The following is an 18,286-nucleotide window of genomic DNA, read 5'->3' as shown; positions in this document are numbered from 1 at the left end:
GCCTCTCAATTTGCGACCCCATTGGGAATTGCTGTGTTACACACTGTAGTACATCCAAAATAGTGCCTTGCAATTTGCGATGCACTATTTTGGGCGTCGTACATCTGGCCCCAATTTCAGTACTGATCAAGGTGTCGTGGTTGTCATATGTCTCTGTGTCAGATAGTGAACATCCCACCCCAGTGATAGGCCTAAACTATTTTTAACCTAAAGTCTCTGAATTTTGAAAACAAAACGTGGGGCTTGTGTATAGTGTGAGATGTGCTAATTTCAACATGCAAAGGGCACAATTGAGCAATCAAGTCCTAGAAATAGAAAGGAGATCTTCATGAGAAAAAAAGTAATCAAAAAAAACACGCACCAGCTACTGAATAGCCTAATGTAAATCATCATTATTATTATTAATAAAGACCATATAATTCTGTATAACAATCTGTACTTAACAGCAAATAGTCTGCAATCTGTTTTATCAGTTGTTCTATTAAGGTACAGACACAGCAAATCATTCATGTTGGTAGCTATCTGGAATTGGGAACTTCAGCCCGAGAATCTTAAACATACATGGGTGGGGTTTTGAACCTGATTGTGTCCATACTCCAGAATAACCACAGTAACGTCAGCATTATGCATGATTCGAAAATGCACTCTTGCTGTGAAATAAGACAATTACTCAATTAAAAGTTGTATCTGGTAATGATGGAATGCAGTTTACAATTTTCACAGTGTGACATCTCCTTAGTTAAAAAAAATAAACAACTTTTCATTAATAATGGCATGCTTACAAAAGTGAAACAAAATCCCTAGACTCGAATGCTGTTTTTGATGTACTGTGTCTTCAGATAGTGTCCCTGCTCATAGTTTGAAAGTAGAAGAAAAAGATGCAAATTAAATGTGCACTAAACGAATATTCAAAGTGTGGTTGTTTTAAGAGTATAAAATAAATGTAAATGTGTTTATAATGGCACCCTGCACATTGTCATATACAAATAATTTTCAATGACTGGTTAGTGATTTTATTTGGAAATGAGTATATCTGGCTTGCATCCAACAGCCAAATAGGGCCAAGTCACTCACTCGTTTATAGTTTAATAACACTTTGTACATTTCAACTGTATGTTGCAACTACATAGCACTATTTATGCTCTCAGTAAACAATGACCATCTCTTTTTGGAAGGCCAAGGGCGATTGTGATTAAGGAGAAACTCCTTTTGAAATTGGAAGTAATACAACAAAAAGGGGAATGTGAAATGAATAGAGATGCTGACAGTACAAACAAGCATTTGCAATGCAATAGGTCTCGCAGTTACGCGAATTTAAGCTATTAGCATTGTAAATTACAATGCCTTTTATTTATGTTTTTAAAAAGAAAACACAAATAAAAGGCATTGTTATTTGCAATGTCAATAGCTCACACTCGCGTCAATGCGAGACCTATTGCATTGTAAATGCTTGTTTTTGCTGCTATAGCTTTGCAGCATTGGCAAAACTCATTGGCAACGCAAATAGGTCCTAAAGTGGAGACCTATTGACTTTGTCAATGTTTTAGTACAAGCAAATCAGTGCAAATGGTGTCCTCCTTTGGTCGTTGTTGAGAATATTGGTGACAAATTGACCAGAACCAGTGTAAATGCCATGATATCTCCCATGCTGCACTTTAAGGTATCTTTAGAATCTAACATTGATTCCGTCTGACCTGGAATAAGTCGTGTTCTCCACCTGCTACCTCAGCAGTACCATCTCCTTTGAACATCCGCGTCAGGAAACAAGTTATTTTGCACAAAGCAAGGGGCACAGTGTTATCTACCGCATCCTTACAGAGCCAATTTCAATTTCCAGGTGGCATGTCTTGTAGATGCTACTTCAAAAGGTAAAAGGTGATCGCGCAACTCGCTGACTGACCTGTGTAATCTTTTAGGGCATCTGGACTCCAGTGTATTGTCAGAAGAATTGTGTGTGTGTGTTTTTCTGCATTCCCATCTGCAGCCTGTGAAAAGGAAATGCGCTTAGAGGAAAGGCTCTAATGACCCGTATGACCATTCTCAAAGGAGCGTTTAGCACACTCTATCATGGCGTCAAATCGCTCACACCGCCTCTAGAGACGGAAATACAGTAGCATGCGCACACTGCTGCAGAATACGAGTTGCCATCAGAGCAGGACAGTAAACTGGAGGCCTGCGTCGTTTCACAGCTGAGTTGCTCGAAGACAGGCTGTCCATTACACGCAGCAGCCGCGGAATCTGCCCCCGCTCCCCCCCCCCTCTCATTCCAGCCCTTTACAAGTGTAACTCCTTTATCGATAAGACTCTTATTTTGCTGTCCCTGCTCGGAGTGTATAATGCGTTTTTTGATGCCACAGCTCAGCATCCTGAAAAGATGAACACTGGATCTGAACATACAAAGCATGTTGATTGCTTCTCCTTTCTGTGCAGCATCTCGCTCCTTTGGGATGCTGCTATCTGCAGTGTTTCATTTTCCTCCACTCAGAACACCGATTTGTTCAGCTCTGTGTTTCCTGGAACTGTGTGAGTTCAGCAGACTTAAAAGCGGTAGGAATGGAATAACTTTACAGAGAGCATAAATGCGCAGATGCCTGGGGCACTATCTGCGACTCTGTAGCACTCGCATCATCTTATTGCAAATGTATTTGAAAAGAAAAATGAAGACTTTATAAACAAGCAATGGCTAAACCAATAGGTCTGGGTCTAAGGTACAAATGCATGGAATTAGAAACACAAGCTTAGCACAGTATCGCCAGATATATCTTCAAACAAGAGACAGACTAGACTGCGGTAACATTAGGAAACGAGTGGTGCGCGCTCGCCACAGCGAGCGATCTGTTTTCAAATATCGCGCCCGTGTCTGGGTACGATAATTGAAAACAGATGTCGGCGTGTGGGTAACAGACACCTATAGGCCATGGGCGGAGCAACGTGACCGCCTTTGGCCTATTGCGTGCTGTGTTTCTGAAAAACAAGCATTCACAAGCCAATCCCGTAACACCAAAGAAAAAGCACGAGCGTGTGCGATTCCAGGGTCCGTTTTGGAACCCCCCACAAAAGGTCTCTTGCCTGCACGAGCAGTGCTGCGCACTGCATCGCTAGGGGCGAGCCATAAAAAGGAGCAAAGTTCACTCGCACACTATCAAAAACTCAAATAAGCATAGAGAGATTTGAGTGAGCATTAAATGGTAGGTGCATGAGAAGTGGAGTGGTTGTGGGTGAATAATGTATCTTCCCCACATGAAACAATAATTGGAAAGGTCAAAATGAGAGATGTTTGTGGAAAAGGTTGATGCCTCGTTTTATCTCCCACCCCCACCCCTTCCAAAAAAAGTATCAAAGATCTTATGGAGATTGTTGTGATGGAAACCTCTAACCGCAGATTCCTCACCTTAGAATATTTCCCAGGTGCTGGACTGGATCCGGATAGCTTTTTGATGCAATGCTTCGCACACTTCTAGCTGGCATTGTGCGGCTTTTGCTTTGGCTCCATACCTCCCATGAAGTGACAGAGCAGAGCTGCATATACTCGATACTCTGGCGCACTGTCATCGATTTCTTTCTTTCTGTGCCTCCAATACAGATCCAGAGCTCTGCTCCTAAATTTGTCAGGTCACCTGACAACTTCCAGACTTTCAATACAGTATACTAGGAAAGGATGTACCCACCAATACATCAGGATTCAATCCTGCCGCAGGAAACAGATGTCAGTCACAGATCTGCACAATGTGTCTCTTTGGTGCCTGGTCACAGGGTGCAACCCTTAAGTCATGCAATAAGTGCGCACTTTTACATCCAAAAGCAATTTGTGATTGGGAGAGACAACTTTGTCAACAAACTCAAGAAGTAGTTGTGGCCTTTTTATAGGTGCTCCTCCTGTTCCCATTCATAGACCCGAGCTCTGTCCCAGTCACAGGACTATTTCCCATGACACTTTCACTTCTTGCTCGAAGTCCTGTAAGTGAAAGTCCAAATCGAGCATTAAAGCAAAGTGGGAACTGACCCAATCCTGCAATTCCAGGGCGAAGGCACAAGTGCATCAAAATCCAGTTCCCATTCTGTCGAAGTCACCGGCCACTTAGCCAATTCCACTACTGATCGGACACATCTTGAGTTTCTCGGGCCCTCGCTGCATGCAACAGACAAAAGTCTGTTGCAGATATTTCGTGCACTTTGGGCCCCAGAAAACCATATGGGCTTTGTCTGGTTGCTGCCAGCTGTACATGACCCATACCGAACCAGGTACATACTTCTACCTTTGCACCACGATCCATGCTGGATCCCGCCACCCCAGCACTAGTGTTGCTTACACTGCACCAGAGGATGATTCGGTGTCGATGCCCATGTTGCACTCCAAGCCAACATCAGCCCGATCTTGACTGATGTTGCACTACGAAATTACAAAAGTGCAAGCGATTGTCATGCAGCCTGACTCTAACCCTATGACTCTACTGCATCAAAACTATCAGCAGAGACTTGATTATCTTTTTGATTCTGACTCTGACCCTGTGCCAGAGCAGGGTGCACCTCAAGATGCTATTGTTGATGATGGTGATGGGGTAGCTTACTTCCCTCTTATTATACTAATGATGCCTTATACCTTGATTTACAAAACGCTTGTTGGTTTGACACTTTCCCTGAGACAGAACTTGACTTGTTACACAGGCCACAAGTGGTGGACAATCTTTCATTCACAGTAGTGGTTCAGAGGGCAGCAAAAGTGTTAGACGTACCACTGCTCTCCAATTTAAACTAAGCAAATGTTTTACCAGAAATCCTGCAGCCTGAGCCAGCAACTTCTGAGCCTGTTTAATGATGTCCTCACAGATACTCTAATGGCTGTTTAGTTGAAACTACGTTCTTGCCCCCCTGTGAACAAGCAGATGGGCAAGCCTCATAGACTTACGCTTTGTAACCCGAATTTTCTCACACAGCATCCTACTCCAGAGAGCCTTATTCGACAGTTCTCGACCAGTAAAGTGAAACCTAATTAATTTACCATTTCCCCTCTGGATAGGAAATTTAAACTGTCCGATGCCTTTTAAATGTATGTGTACATCCGCCTATTTGGCATTAAGGTCTTCAAATACTGTCTCCCTCTTGGGACACTGTGCCATGGTCAGTAAGATCATGCCAGTAGTCCTGGAAGATCTTCGGGCCTCGTAGGCCCAGACTATTCATGGTGGGCAAGACACGGCCAAGCACGTTATAGTAGCAGGTTTGGATACCACAGATCGCCTTGGCTGGGTGGCTGATAGCTGTGTGGTCCTTCATCGACATGCTTGGATCAGGTTCCCTGGGTTCTCCAGGAATGTGCATGCTTCACCGATAGACAAGCAGTTTCATGGTTCTCACCCCTTTGGTGCTGAGGTGGACTCTGCTTTGGAATACGTTTAAGGACAGCAGATCTGCAGTGCATTCCTTGAGACTATTGGCCCCAGCCAAATGATATCCGCACCAGTTCAGAAATTTAGGGGACTACTAAAAGGTCTAGTGAAGCGATGGACAGCCTTACTAACCAGTGATGCAACAAACAGCCCAGTCCTTTCAGTGTTGCGACGCAAATCTGGAAGGCAAAGTGCAGGCCAGAAGGTCCACCAGTCTTTCAACTCCTCCGGTCCTGGGATAGCGCCCAACGCCCTACTTTAGTTTGCCGTTAGCAGCGCATGATTGTTTGTTTATTTCACCCAGTGTGGGGCAGGATCCGCCAGTTCCTTCTGAAATGGTGATCCATAGCATCAAACAGATGGCTCTTGCAGATTATGCAAAATGGTTATACCATACATTTTCTTTGCTCTCTACCCAATACCCAGAATGGATTTCAGAAGGGCATCTGTTTAAACTTGTACAAGACGTATGCATTTTTTTTTCTCAAAAGGTGGTATAGAAAGGGCGGCGAATTTAGAGGCGGCCGGTTCTTACATAAAATTTTGGAGAATTGGATACAAGCGAGGGAATTTTTCCCGACGGAAATCTATCGAATTGAGATCGGTGATCTACCGTTATAGTAAGACTGTGACTACTTGCTTCTAAGGATATCTACACTGGTGGAGAAAAAGCCACTTTGATGCAAACTAGATAACACTAATCATCTAGTATCTACTGTTGAATTGGCCCGGTGAGCTTCATCCTAGGCCAATTAGATCCAGGGTCTCCTTAGACTCTACATCTCCTACAAGACGCCAGCTGTGCGCATACTCAATTTTGGGAAGTCAGTTTTCGTGATACATACCCACCTTATGTGGTTACGTCCAACTTTAAGTTCTTGTGGCATAACAAATGAGATTGACGAGGCATTAAGGAAACTTATTGAATTGAAAGATCGATTCGACTAAACTAACTGCATTAGTTAATAGTGTGAGTTCCGCCGTTTGAAAATGCCATCAGCGCCCTGAGGAAGGAAGGTGTATAAGATTCCGAAACGCGCGTCGGCGCAATTGGTTTTTTGTATTTTTCTTTCTGTTTTTGTACATGATTGTTTTTTATGTCTTTATTGATTTTTACACTTTCATGCACTGTATTAATTGTAATTGTCTATAATGTGTTTGTGTAAATTGTTTATGCACCTTTAGTATATGTAATGCTTCGTCTATGCTCATGACTCTTCCAAGTTAGATGAAGAGTTACACTGCTGCCATGTTTTTGATAAAAAAATCTAATGATTAATTCGAAGAGAAAAGTAAATATATATATATTTTTTCATAATAAAAACCAAAGAATGGTATAGAAGACTGTTCGTTTTTCTGTCGGATAGTCTCTTCGCAAAGGGGTTTCTCTTGTGTTTATTGGAATTGTGCTTTTCCCTGCGACTTTACCCCGTAAATGTTACAGACAGGGACCCTCTGATGTATTATTGGCATAGGAAGGGTGACCGGTCTCTGAGAAATGAGGGGTTGATACTTTATTTCCTCATCCAAACAAAAGATGGTGGCCTCAGGCCTATCTCGGACCTCCTTCCCCTCAGTGCCTTCCTATGGAAAGGTAGATTCAAAATGCTCATAGTGGCCCAGATCTTCTCTGGACCCAGATGATTAGATAATGTCCTTTCATTTACCTGTTTGCAGTCCCATAAATGTTATCTGCACTTCAAGGTGGGCCAAAAGTATTTTTAGTTTGCCGAACTCCTCTTTGGTCTCTCTGCCCATTTTTAGAGCTTGACAGTTGCTGTATTCGTGTACTGGGATGACTGAATGCTGAAGGCAAGCTCTTCACAGTCAGTCATGGACTACCTACGAAAGGTGGCAGAACTTTTGCGTTTGGCCATAAACAAGCCGGAATCTCACCTGATTCCCTCACATAGTCTTCCAATCATTGTAGCAATCCTGAATATGGCAGAGACCTGAACTTTCCCTCTGCAGCAACAAGCCCAAGACATTTTGGATATAATTCTGATGTTTCAGGTTCACTTGTGGATCCAGGGGAGGGTGGCCCTGAGGTTTCTTGGCATCTTAGCTTCATGCATTCTCTCGGTCAACCTGGCCAAGAGGCACATGTGAGCCTTACAGTGGAACTTGAGTCCCAATGGACTTGACACCAGAGCCTCTTTCTCAAGACCATCCATATTTTTGTGTTAACAGCTCAAGATTTCCAATTGTGGACGACCGAATGCAGTTTGGGAAGCCATTCTCCTTTTCCCACCTAAAGACAGCGGTGCCATCACATCTGAGTTGAGGGGAGCGTAACATCTGAAGGAGTTGGAGAGCTGCTCCATATCAGTCTTCTGGCGCTGTGGGCCATTTGTCTGACTCTGAAGGCCTTACTGCCTTTCATCAAAGGGAGCTTGTGCAGGTTCTCACTGGCAATACTATTACCGTGTGGTACTGCAACAAATCGGATGCAGTATGGTCTTGGATATTGTGCCAGGAGGCCTTCCGTTTCTGATTGCTGGACTTCCAGAGCATTGTTCTGATCACCAATCACCCAGCAGAGTCCCTGAATGCCAGAGCGGAGAAATTGAGCAGACCATCGTTTGGCAGACATTGAGTGACGTTTACCTCCTGAAGTGGCGCAGGGAATCTTCCACTGCTGAGGGCAACCCCAGCCAGATCATTCCTCCACTGTCGATCGCACAGTGGCAAACATTTTGCACATTGGACTTTACAGAAGAACACATGTTAGGCAATGTATTCTACTTGGCATAGTACAAGGGACTCCTATTCACCTTCGTTCCAGCGTTCTAAAGAAGATCAAGAACCTGAGTCTACTCAACGTACACCTCCATGTGTAGTGATTGAGCCGCCGCAATTGATTGGATTGGATTTGCTGACTGAGCCCTACAGGCAAAACTGTTGAATGTCTTTTTATTTGTTAAGTCTTTAGCCCAACAAGGCCTTGCAGTGGGTACTGTGAAAGGTTATTTATCGGCCAACTGTCCTTGTTCAGATCACCTGTTCCGATGAGATTTATTAAAGGTTTAGCATACATGTTTTCTCTCTAGGCCTTTGTGATGCCACAGTGCAACCCTTAATTGTTTTTGACATTTCTCGTGTAGACATTTCAGTCTGATGAGTAGCTGCTAGCTGCATCTTCCGACCTTAAAGAGTGTCTTCCTCATTGCGATTAGGTCAGCTTGTCGCATGAGTGTAACTGCTATACATTACCTTTTTCTTGGAAAAATTGATGTTAAGGACTCCGTTGGTCGCCTTACTGAAATTGGTGACTCCCTTTCATGATGGGCAGCGTTCTATGCTCTCCTTTACCTCTCAAAAGAGGAGAGGCTCCATCGGTTGGACCCCAAAAGAGCTTTAAGCTTTTACCTAGATCATACCAAGGATTATCAAGAGAACAATCCGCTATTTGTAGGGCTCTCTGGAGCAAAGAAAGGGAAGACTGTGCAGAAGAGGACCTTGTTAAGGTGCATAGTCCTATGCATTACAATCTGCTGTGCTCTAGGACAAGAAGCAGCCCCTGGAAGATCTAAGAGTCCATTCTACCAGGGCTAAGGCTGTCACTACTGCATTGTGGCGAGGGATTCCCGCCCTCAACATCTGCCAGGCTGCAGTGTGGGCATTGGTGCATCCGTTCACAAAGCACTACTGCAATGATTCCCAGATCTGTTCAGTTCTGCAGGACATTGTGGTTAGAGTCCACTCCACAGTTCTTCCATCTTGGGGAGGTACTGCTTTGGTATCTAGTGTAAGGTGAGGCATCTGCGGTTTGAAGTATTAATCAGAAGAACAGGTTACTTACCTTCGGCCACTTCATTTCAGGTGAATAACTATCTGATCACAGATTGCTCACTGACCTCCCACCTCACTGTTCTGTAGAGTGGCCTTTTTAAACATCTATAAGTGTCCCCAAGTTAGTATGCAGCACTCTGCATCTGAGGGCGCTAAAAAGGAACAGTCAAAACTGATTTCAGCTTTCCGTGGCTCCAGTCTAGCATGTCCTGGCGGTATGAAGCCAGTGCCACAAAATGTCATCTAGTGGTTCGCCAGAGCACTGCTACAAAAAAATCTCCAGGTCCAGTCTGGTGCTTATGGAATATTCTAAAGTGAGGACTCTGCGGTTAGATGAGTATCCACCAGAAAGAATGTTCCTGAGAGTATGTAACTTGTTCTTTTGGGTATCAATAAGTTTCTGTGTTAGTACCATGTTTTAGAAAACAAACAAGATTTAATTTGTCGATTAGGAACACATTTTTATTGTAGGCAGTAACGGAAATACCATTTTAGGGTGATTGTTTTTGTTTCCTACTTTTCTGGTTGAGTTATTATTACATATAACCCATTTGGATGGGCAACTTCTGTCCGCAGTTCCGTGGTAATAAACAGGTTTCCATATTGTTTTAGCTGTATGGCTCATTAGTCCTTTGAAGAGATGTTGTTTAGTGACAATCAACATTGAAAACTACCTTTATTGTTGCATTTTTATCCTTGAAGATGATCTAGTTGCAGTTCCTATTATCTGATGAACCCTGTACCATATTATATTAGCATAAGCACGCCTCCAGATTCATCCTTCCTTCTGTCTAAAGTTCTTTCAGACTTTGTTGGCGAGCTAGCCTGTCTAAATTCTTTCTCCTGGACGACTGCTTTCATGCTCACACATTTCAGGGCCATGGTATCTTCCATGGCGTTTCATTGTCATGTTCCAGTGAATGTGCTCTAAATTCTTCAGAGTTGAAATTGAGTAATGATAATGGACTTTGTGCTCCACAAAGCTTGCGGCAAATAAATATTCTGATGGATGTAATGGCTCATATCTCGTCTTAGCACAGGGTTATTATACCCAGACAGAAGACTTGAATCACTTGAGCGTTCCGAGTTATGTTGTCCTTTACTCTACTCTGATTTGGAGGATTGTCTTAGACACCAGAGTGATATTGGTACAGTGTGCCTGGGATGCTTAGACTCACTCATAAGGTTTTCACGTTTGAGGCATTAAGTACAGTGTGTTCTGTTCAACCTAGTGTGAGTATGCCTCAAGTAAAGGTTATTTTTCTTTTCTTTCAGAGTTGATCCTGTGCCACTGAGAAGGTAAGCTGTTTAGTTATGTAAATATTAAGTTTGCATTGTTTTTAAATAGTCATAATGTTCACAAATTGCTGTGCTTAATTATTTGCATTTCTTTTAAAAATAAAATGTTAAGTCCTCATGATGCAAGATTTCAAAATAGTGAAAGTCCTATTGAAAACGTTAAGCCCACATGCACTGTTACGTTTTTCCTTGTGTAATTTAGTAAATTAGTTGCACTGTAGTATGAATATTAGAATTCTCAAGCTAACTTTGTTAATGTGACTACTTTGTGCCAATGGTCACACTTTAAGGATGCAGTAACATTCCAGTAATTAAGTTGTGCTATATTCCTCCATTTCACATCATATAGTTCTCTATCAGATACACATTTTATATGACTAGCGGCACTTACGGCCCATTCTGTTTTGGCCTGTTTCAAGTTGATCATGAACTTTCATTTCAGAGGGGTGTAAATGTAAATGTAAATGTATGTGTCTTGTAAAGCGCACTGCTGCCCTGAGGCGTCGTGGCGCTGTAGACCGCTGGGGAACCCGTCCTGGCTATCCCTGTGAGATGGTCCCTCCTGGGTATCTCCAAGGTGAAACCAGGCATCCCCGGCGAATGTGGGGGGCCGTTGTGGAGATGAGGCAAGCTAATGCCCAGAGTTGCCGAGTGTGTTCCTGGTTAGAGTAGGTACAGAGGCGAGAATTATCGAGTCCGTTTTTGACCCTGGTCCACGACCCTGCCGCGTCGGGAATTGAACCCTGGTCCCTGGCCGATTCTCTGCTTGCGGATCTGCCGCCTCTAACCAGTAAGCCACACCTCTCCACTAAATGGGGGCACTCTGCCAGCAGTGGCTGTTCTTGCACTACATCCTGGTAGATGCAGTTCATAGTGCTATTAAATTACAAATAGAAACATGTTTGACACCAGTGTTGGCACAGCCAGTGCTCAGCATTTCTTGGATATGTGGTTCTGGGTTCTGTCCGTCGTCAGCAAAAAGTATCAGGTATGTTTGTATGTGCTTGAAATGTAGGCTGACAAACCTTCATGAGATGCAATTGCAGGCTTGGGAGCAGTGCTACACATGAAAAACTAATATCAAAAAGTAACAGTAAAGTTAACGTGCTTTGGGGTAACCAGTCCTGACCTGCTGCCAACATGCGCTTTCATTCAGCAGTCTCTGATCACAGTTGGTTCTCAATGTTGTCTACTAGCTGAGAGCAAATGATATTTTGTGAAAGTCCAAGAAGACTGATAGATGAAGTTGAATCTAAGACCCAAAGCATGAAAGATTATTTCGGAATTGGTTTTGCAGATACAAAATTTGAGCATAGGTTTAAACTAGATCAAGTTTTTTTTTTTTTTTTTAAGAACAAACAACTGTTTTAGTGAATTGACCAATACAGATCTTATATCATCAACCAGCTGCAAAGGTAACTCCCAAATACCTTTCTTGCCAGTGAATGATCCAGTTGCAGTTCCTATCATCTAATGAATCCTATACTATATTACATTAATTTATTTTATTTTTATTTTAGAAAATTTGTTAAGCGCACGAATACCCGAGAGTGTCTTGGCGCTGAGTGTTCACTAAAGATGTCCATGAGTAGTTATTGTTTGAACAGCCAAGTTTTTATCTGTTTGCGGAAAGAGAGAAGGGAGGTAGAAGTTTTGATGCAGCGTGGAAGACTATTCCATAGTTTAGTAGTGGTCACTATAAAGGACCTGTCGCCCCATAAGACCTTCTTAGTCCTAGGGATCTGCATAAGACCAGCAGTAGAAGATCGCAGGGATCTGACTGGGTTGTAAGGGCAAAAAGCATCCTTTAAAAAGGCAGGACCTTGGAGGTGAATTGCCTTATACGCGATGCAAAGAGCTTTAAATTTAGTTCTTTTCTTCACTGGCAACCAGTGAAGCTGTTCAATGGTGCCAGAGATAGAAGTGTACCTAGGGGTGGCCGTAATCAGTCTGGCCGCAGCATTCTGCACCAGCTGCAGCTTTTTTAAAACTCCTTCCTGAGCATTGACAAAAAGCGCATTACAGTAGTCTATGCGAGATATAACTAATGCACTGACCAGGATTCTGGCCATGTTCATGGGAAGATAGGGTAGGAGTTTTTTAATCATTCTCATAGTATAGAATGATGATGACACTACTGCATTAACATGGTGAGTAAAAGTAAGCTTAGTATCCAGTAAAACTCCCAAATTTCTTGCCTTGGTCACTGGAGAAGGGGGAGGTCCCAGGACAACAGGCCACCAAGTGGGTGACCAGGCTGGGGAAAGATTGCCAAACACCATCACCTCTGATTTGTCAGAGTTAAGCCTCAAGCAATTTGTAGACATCCAGTCACTTATTGCTAGCATTCCCTGATTAAAATTGGAGGCCACTTCGTCTCCATTTTTATTAATGGCCAAGACAATCTGGGTGTCGTCAGCATAGGATGTCACCGCCAGGTGGTAGATTTTTATGACCCTCGCCAAGTCCGACACATAGATGTTAAATAGTGTCGGACTTAGCGAGGATCCCTGGGGGACACCACAAGGGAGAATGAAGGGAGGTGAACTGTAACTGCCAAAGGCAACTGATTGTACTCGAGCAGCAAGAAAAGAGGAAATAAGATCCCTGGCACCATCCGTGATCCCTGCTGCTGTGACACGGTCGATCAAAATAGAATGATCGACCGTGTCAAAAGCCGCCGACAGGTCCAGCAAAATGAGCACTGCAGATCCTCCACCATCAAGAGTCATCCTGATTTCATCCGTAGCCTTAATAAGTGCAGTTTCTGTTCCATGTCCCTTCCGAAAACCAAATTGTGAGTTATCCAGACAGTTGTTCTGTTCTATGAAATCTGAGATTTGGGTGTTCATAATCTTTTCCACAATTTTGGCGGGGAAGGGGAGGCAAGCTATAGGGCGGTAATTAGCGACTAATGCAGGGTCTAAGGAACTCTTCTTAATGAGAGGTTTGATAGTCGCTTTTTTCCAGATGGATGGGAAGACATGAGATGAGAACATGGCGTTAAAAATTTCTGTAAGTTTTGGAGCTATGATATGTGGAAACTTTTTGAGAATAGGAGGAGGGCATGGATCTCCCGGTGAACCAGAGTTCGTGGTAAGGATAAGATGAGATACCGTTTCAGGGACCACCTGAGTAAATTCTTGGAAGGAGCGAAGGGGAACAGAGTGGGGCAAATCGGAGCATGTCTGAGCAAGGGACTTATAATCGTTAGGGGTGGGAGACGAGAGTTCAACGCTAGTTGTTTGAGCCTTGAATTGAGTAAAGATGTCCGTCACTTTTTTTTGAAAGTGATTCGCCAAGGAATCACAGAGCTGTTGCGTAGCTATGATGGGGGCAGTTGTCGCTTGACCAGAGAGACGGGTTACTACCTGAAACAGTTGTTTAGTGGAGTCGTGTGCAAGATTGATTTGGGTACTATAGAATTTGCTTTTTTCCATGATGATAAGTTGCTTGTAATTAAGGATCATGGCTTTGTAACAAGATTTTTGCTGAGGGTCATAGTCTCGTCTCCATCTACGTTCCTGACGTCTACATTTTTGCTTTTCTTGTCTGAGAGCGTCATTATACCAAGGAGCAGATTTAGAAACCCTGTTGATAGATTGTTTCTTTAAAGGAACTGTCATATTAACTGTGTTTTGTATCCAATTTGTGTAATTATTAGCTCCTAATTCAGGGTCAGTCACAGTAGGTGGCAAAGACGTTAGAAGTAAAGACTGAGAAGCAGAAGTATCAATACTTTTCCACGCTCTAAATTGATTAGTGAGTGGGGCATTTTTAGGCTATTAACATAGGCAGACCTCAGAATTAAGTCTTCCTTTTGCCTAAAGTTCTTCCAGACTCTGGAAATTTTCTCCAGAACGGTATTTATATTCGTACTTTTCAGGACAATGGCATCTTTAGTGGCAGTGCTAGAAAAGGGGTAAATTTGGAAAGGAAACCACTAAATTGTTTCCCGCTTCGCAGTTCAGTGGGTTTTGTTGCAGAGATAATTGTTTTACCTTCGTGTCACAAGTTCAAATCCTCAAAAGCTACACAGTAACCATGTGTCCAATTAAATAAACTGCGTGAGACATACAAATCAAACTTTTGAATTCTTACATTGGTTAACTCAACCTTGTATTGTTCTAATGTGGATAAAATAGATATCAATTTCGGTAGATAATATCATTTGTTACTGTGAGCTCCTGTATTTGCAAGGGTTCACTATCAATGTGCTGAAGTCACACCTGAGTCTCTCTTAGATGCTCCCCTTCATCGGATCTCTTCTGAACACGGTTCAGTTTCAGGCCTTTCCTTCCAAACGGCGAGTCCAAGATTTTCAGGCAGTGATACCGATGTTAGAGCCTCTGTCCTGGATTTTGATGAGTTCGACCCTGAGGCTGCTGGGTCTTAGGGCCTCCTACTTCATGCTTGTGACACATTCCCAATGGCATATGCGATCTGTGCAGTGGAACCTGAAGTTCCAGTTGGCGCTGCATAAGGGAAATGTCTCCAACTTGGCCCAGCTCTTGGAAGGAACTGCACAAGAGCTGCAGTGGTGGTTAACAAACCACAACTGGGTGAGTGGCAGACCCCTCTCCCTCCCAGATCTGCCAGTAGTGGCAGATGTGTCACTCCTAGGATGGGGTGGCCATCTGGGAGGGGCGGACTTCAGAGGGCCCTGGTATCCGGCATCCTCTTGACTCCACATCAATCTTCTGGAGCTCTGGGCAATCCAGCTGGCATTAAGTCTTCCTGCACTCCATCAAGGAAAGGCTAGTGTAGTTGTCCACGGACAACACTACCATGTGGTACTGCAGCAAATAGTGCGGGGTGGGGTCATGGATGCTTTGTCAAGAGGCCCTGCATCTCTGGGAATGGCTGGAATGTAAGGGTATTTTCCTGATGCTTCAACTCCTGGCAGGGCTTCTGAACGCCAGGGCGAACAAACTTAGCCCCAGATGCCTAGCGAATAGCGAGTGTCGTCTACATCTGGAAGTGGTGCAAGGTCTTTTTCAGCATTGGGGAGGACCTTGGTTAGATCTGTTCGCCAGTGTCGAACGCACAATGTCAGCAGTTCTGCGCACTGGAGTTTCCAAGACGACTCTCGCTTGGAGACGCTTTTCATCTCGAGTGGAGCTCAGGCCTCCTGTACTCCTTTTTGCCCATACCACTACTGCCCAGACTTCTCAAGAATATAAGGAGCAAATGGGCCCAAGTCATCCTTGTGGCTCCGGACTGGACTCCGAGAGTTCGGTGTCCCGAGCTGTTGAGCATGGCCATCAGTTACGCGAACAAGCTGCCTCTTCGGGAGGATCTTCTGTCCCTGGGCAGGGTTCTCTATCTGTACCTGTCAACACTCCTCCTTCTTGCGTGGAGATTGAGTGATGACAGTTGACAGCCTTTCACCTTCCGTCTGAAGTCTGCGATTTTATTCTGACAGCCACGCGTCCCCCTGACAAAACAATATATATACCTGCCATTGGGGCAGGTTTGTGGCATGGTGTGCGGAAAAGCAGGTTGACACCCTTTCTAATGCCCTTTCTCATGTTCTCCTCTTTATTATTTCCCTTGCCCAGCAGATCGCTGCTCTGGGCACCTTAAAAGGTTATCTTTCTGCTATCTCAGCATTTCTGTGGTTGCCTTATCGGCCATCCCCCATTAAATCCTCTATTGTACATTGGTTCTTGAAAGGTTTGCAACATATGTTTTTTCCTTCTCCCTTTATCATGCCTCAGTGGGACCTCGTCCTGACTTTCCTGATGTGCGCTCCCTTTGAACCCTTGCACAACTGTTCTCTCAGGCTCCTTACCATCAAGACGTCCTTCCTGGTGGCAATAACACCTGCCCTTAGAGTCAGTGAGCTTCAGACTTTGTCATCCAATCCTCCATACCGGAACATATACCCAGATAAGCTAGTTCTACGAATTAGAGCTTAATTTCTGCCAAAAGTCATTACTCCCTTTCATGTAGAGTAGTTCATTACTCTGCCTACTTTCTTTCCTTCTGTCATCTTAGTAGCTAAATTGCAAACATTGCTGTTCTCCTCAGATCTCTCTCCATAGCAACTGCTGGCTCATTTGGCTACATTTTACGGGCTCTGTTAAAGTACCTGACCTGCTCCTGGTAGACGTCTTTCTTCCTCAGATATAATGGCTGAAAAGAATAACATCTGAGTTTTGTTTTCCCCCGTTTTTTTTTTATTATAAATTTTATTGGCATTTAAGTTATATGAATACATTCCAATAATATAGTGGTGAAGCATACAGTGGTGCTCCTCAACAAATCCCGAAATAACGTCTATAAAGGCACAGCTTATACAATAACAACAATTAAACATCCCAATCCCCTCAGCAGTAGGTCCGTCGTGTGTTATGGTGTGTGTCTTGTCCCTTTAGTCTTCCTCCATTAATCGCTATCATCTGACACCTGCTCATCTGGGGTAGGATCACAAATATCACCCCGAAATCGATTCCATTTTCCCCATACCCACGTCCATTTTTTGGGACAGCCACGATGAACATATACTGATTTTTCCGTCACCATCGTATGGTCCATGTCTCGACACCATTGCTGATACGTCGGGGACACCCCTAAACCCCAGAGTTGTGCTACATTTTGTTTGGCCAATGTCGTTCCCAACGTCACCCAGTCCTGGTCTGCATGGTTTAAATCTGTGGGCTCCCAGATATTAAGTAAACAGCGTTTTAAGTCCGGGCGGGACCTCTACTCCGGTAACTTGTGACATTGTGCGTAGAACGGCCTCCCAGAAGCGAGTGATTATTGGGCAGTCCCAGGTTGTATGCCAAAAGGTGCCTTCAGCGCCACAGTGCCGGAGACAGAAAGGATTGTCTGACCTGCCTAGCTTGTGCAGCAGGGTCCTTGTGTAATATATGCAATGTAAAATTTACATCAGATTTTTTTTGGAGGGGGGCTAGGGGGTATTTTTTTTAAGTTGCAAGAGAGATTACACACCAAAATAGGAGATTGCCACATAAATCGTGTTTGTATGAAATTGTTATTTTTAAGGCAAATACATATCTCCTGGAAGTAGTTACTATTTGCTCACCAGAAGTGTAGCTACCACAGAGGCTCTTCATGCAAATTCCTCTTTTCCAGAGATATGCCTGGCAGTGATGTGAAAGATGCTGCTTGTTTGTGAAACTACATTTTTTAAATAGATGTAAAAGCTGAGCTACAATGGGGACCCCTACGCAGGCAACACTGCTTTATACTCTATTTAAACTATGCTCATCTACGAAAGGAACACTGTTGAAGATTGACACCTTTGCTTACTGAAACCTTAATTAGCTAGCATTGGCATCTTTAATAGATTAACCTGTGATCTGTCCGCCTTCCCAGCAAGGCAAATATCATATATAGTATTTTCCATTCTTTTCGAACCTGAAATGGCCTTCTGTGCAGCTGGAGGCCCTTCCACTCAACTACTGAGAAGGAAACAACCTAAATGATGAGGTGGATGGGCTGTAGTTTTAGATAACGTTTTAATGTTGTCTCTAAACCTGCTGTTTCATGTACGAAGGATTTACAGCCTGATAAAATATTCAAAGCATGTGAATATGAATGATATCAACAACAAAAAAGTTAGTTACCGCCGGTTTTGGTGGTGAGTTTAGTTTTCGATTCTGTTTTTTAAAAATCTTTAGTAGGCCAATGAAGAGTTCGACATATTAAGATGTTGTCTCCCTACCACTAAAACAAGGACTGGTCCTGCCCTCCAGTAGTTTGCTGGCCTTGAAGTTTAATGTCCTTAAGGAGCAGAGGAGACTTCATGGTTCCCGTACACATCTTTGCTAGGCTGTCCT

At 43.6% G+C, this 18,286-nt stretch overlaps 1 protein-coding gene across 1 annotated transcript in view; it reads left to right on the top strand.

Moving 5' to 3' along the window:
* Positions 1–18,286, top strand: part of FIP1L1 (factor interacting with PAPOLA and CPSF1) — a 520,306-nt gene that overhangs the window by 478,900 nt on the left and 23,120 nt on the right. The window contains exon 15 of the mRNA XM_085642102.1: positions 10,455–10,478. Coding sequence (XP_085498228.1) covers positions 10,455–10,478 — 24 coding nt within the window. The remainder of the gene's footprint in view (positions 1–10,454; positions 10,479–18,286) is intronic.

This window comes from Triturus cristatus, chromosome 2_2, assembly GCF_964204655.1.
Source record: "Triturus cristatus chromosome 2_2, aTriCri1.1, whole genome shotgun sequence".
Classification (NCBI taxonomy): Eukaryota; Metazoa; Chordata; class Amphibia; order Caudata; family Salamandridae; genus Triturus; species Triturus cristatus.
The sequence above is the reverse complement of the archived record's forward strand: the minus strand, read 5'-3'. Positions and strand labels throughout refer to the sequence as shown.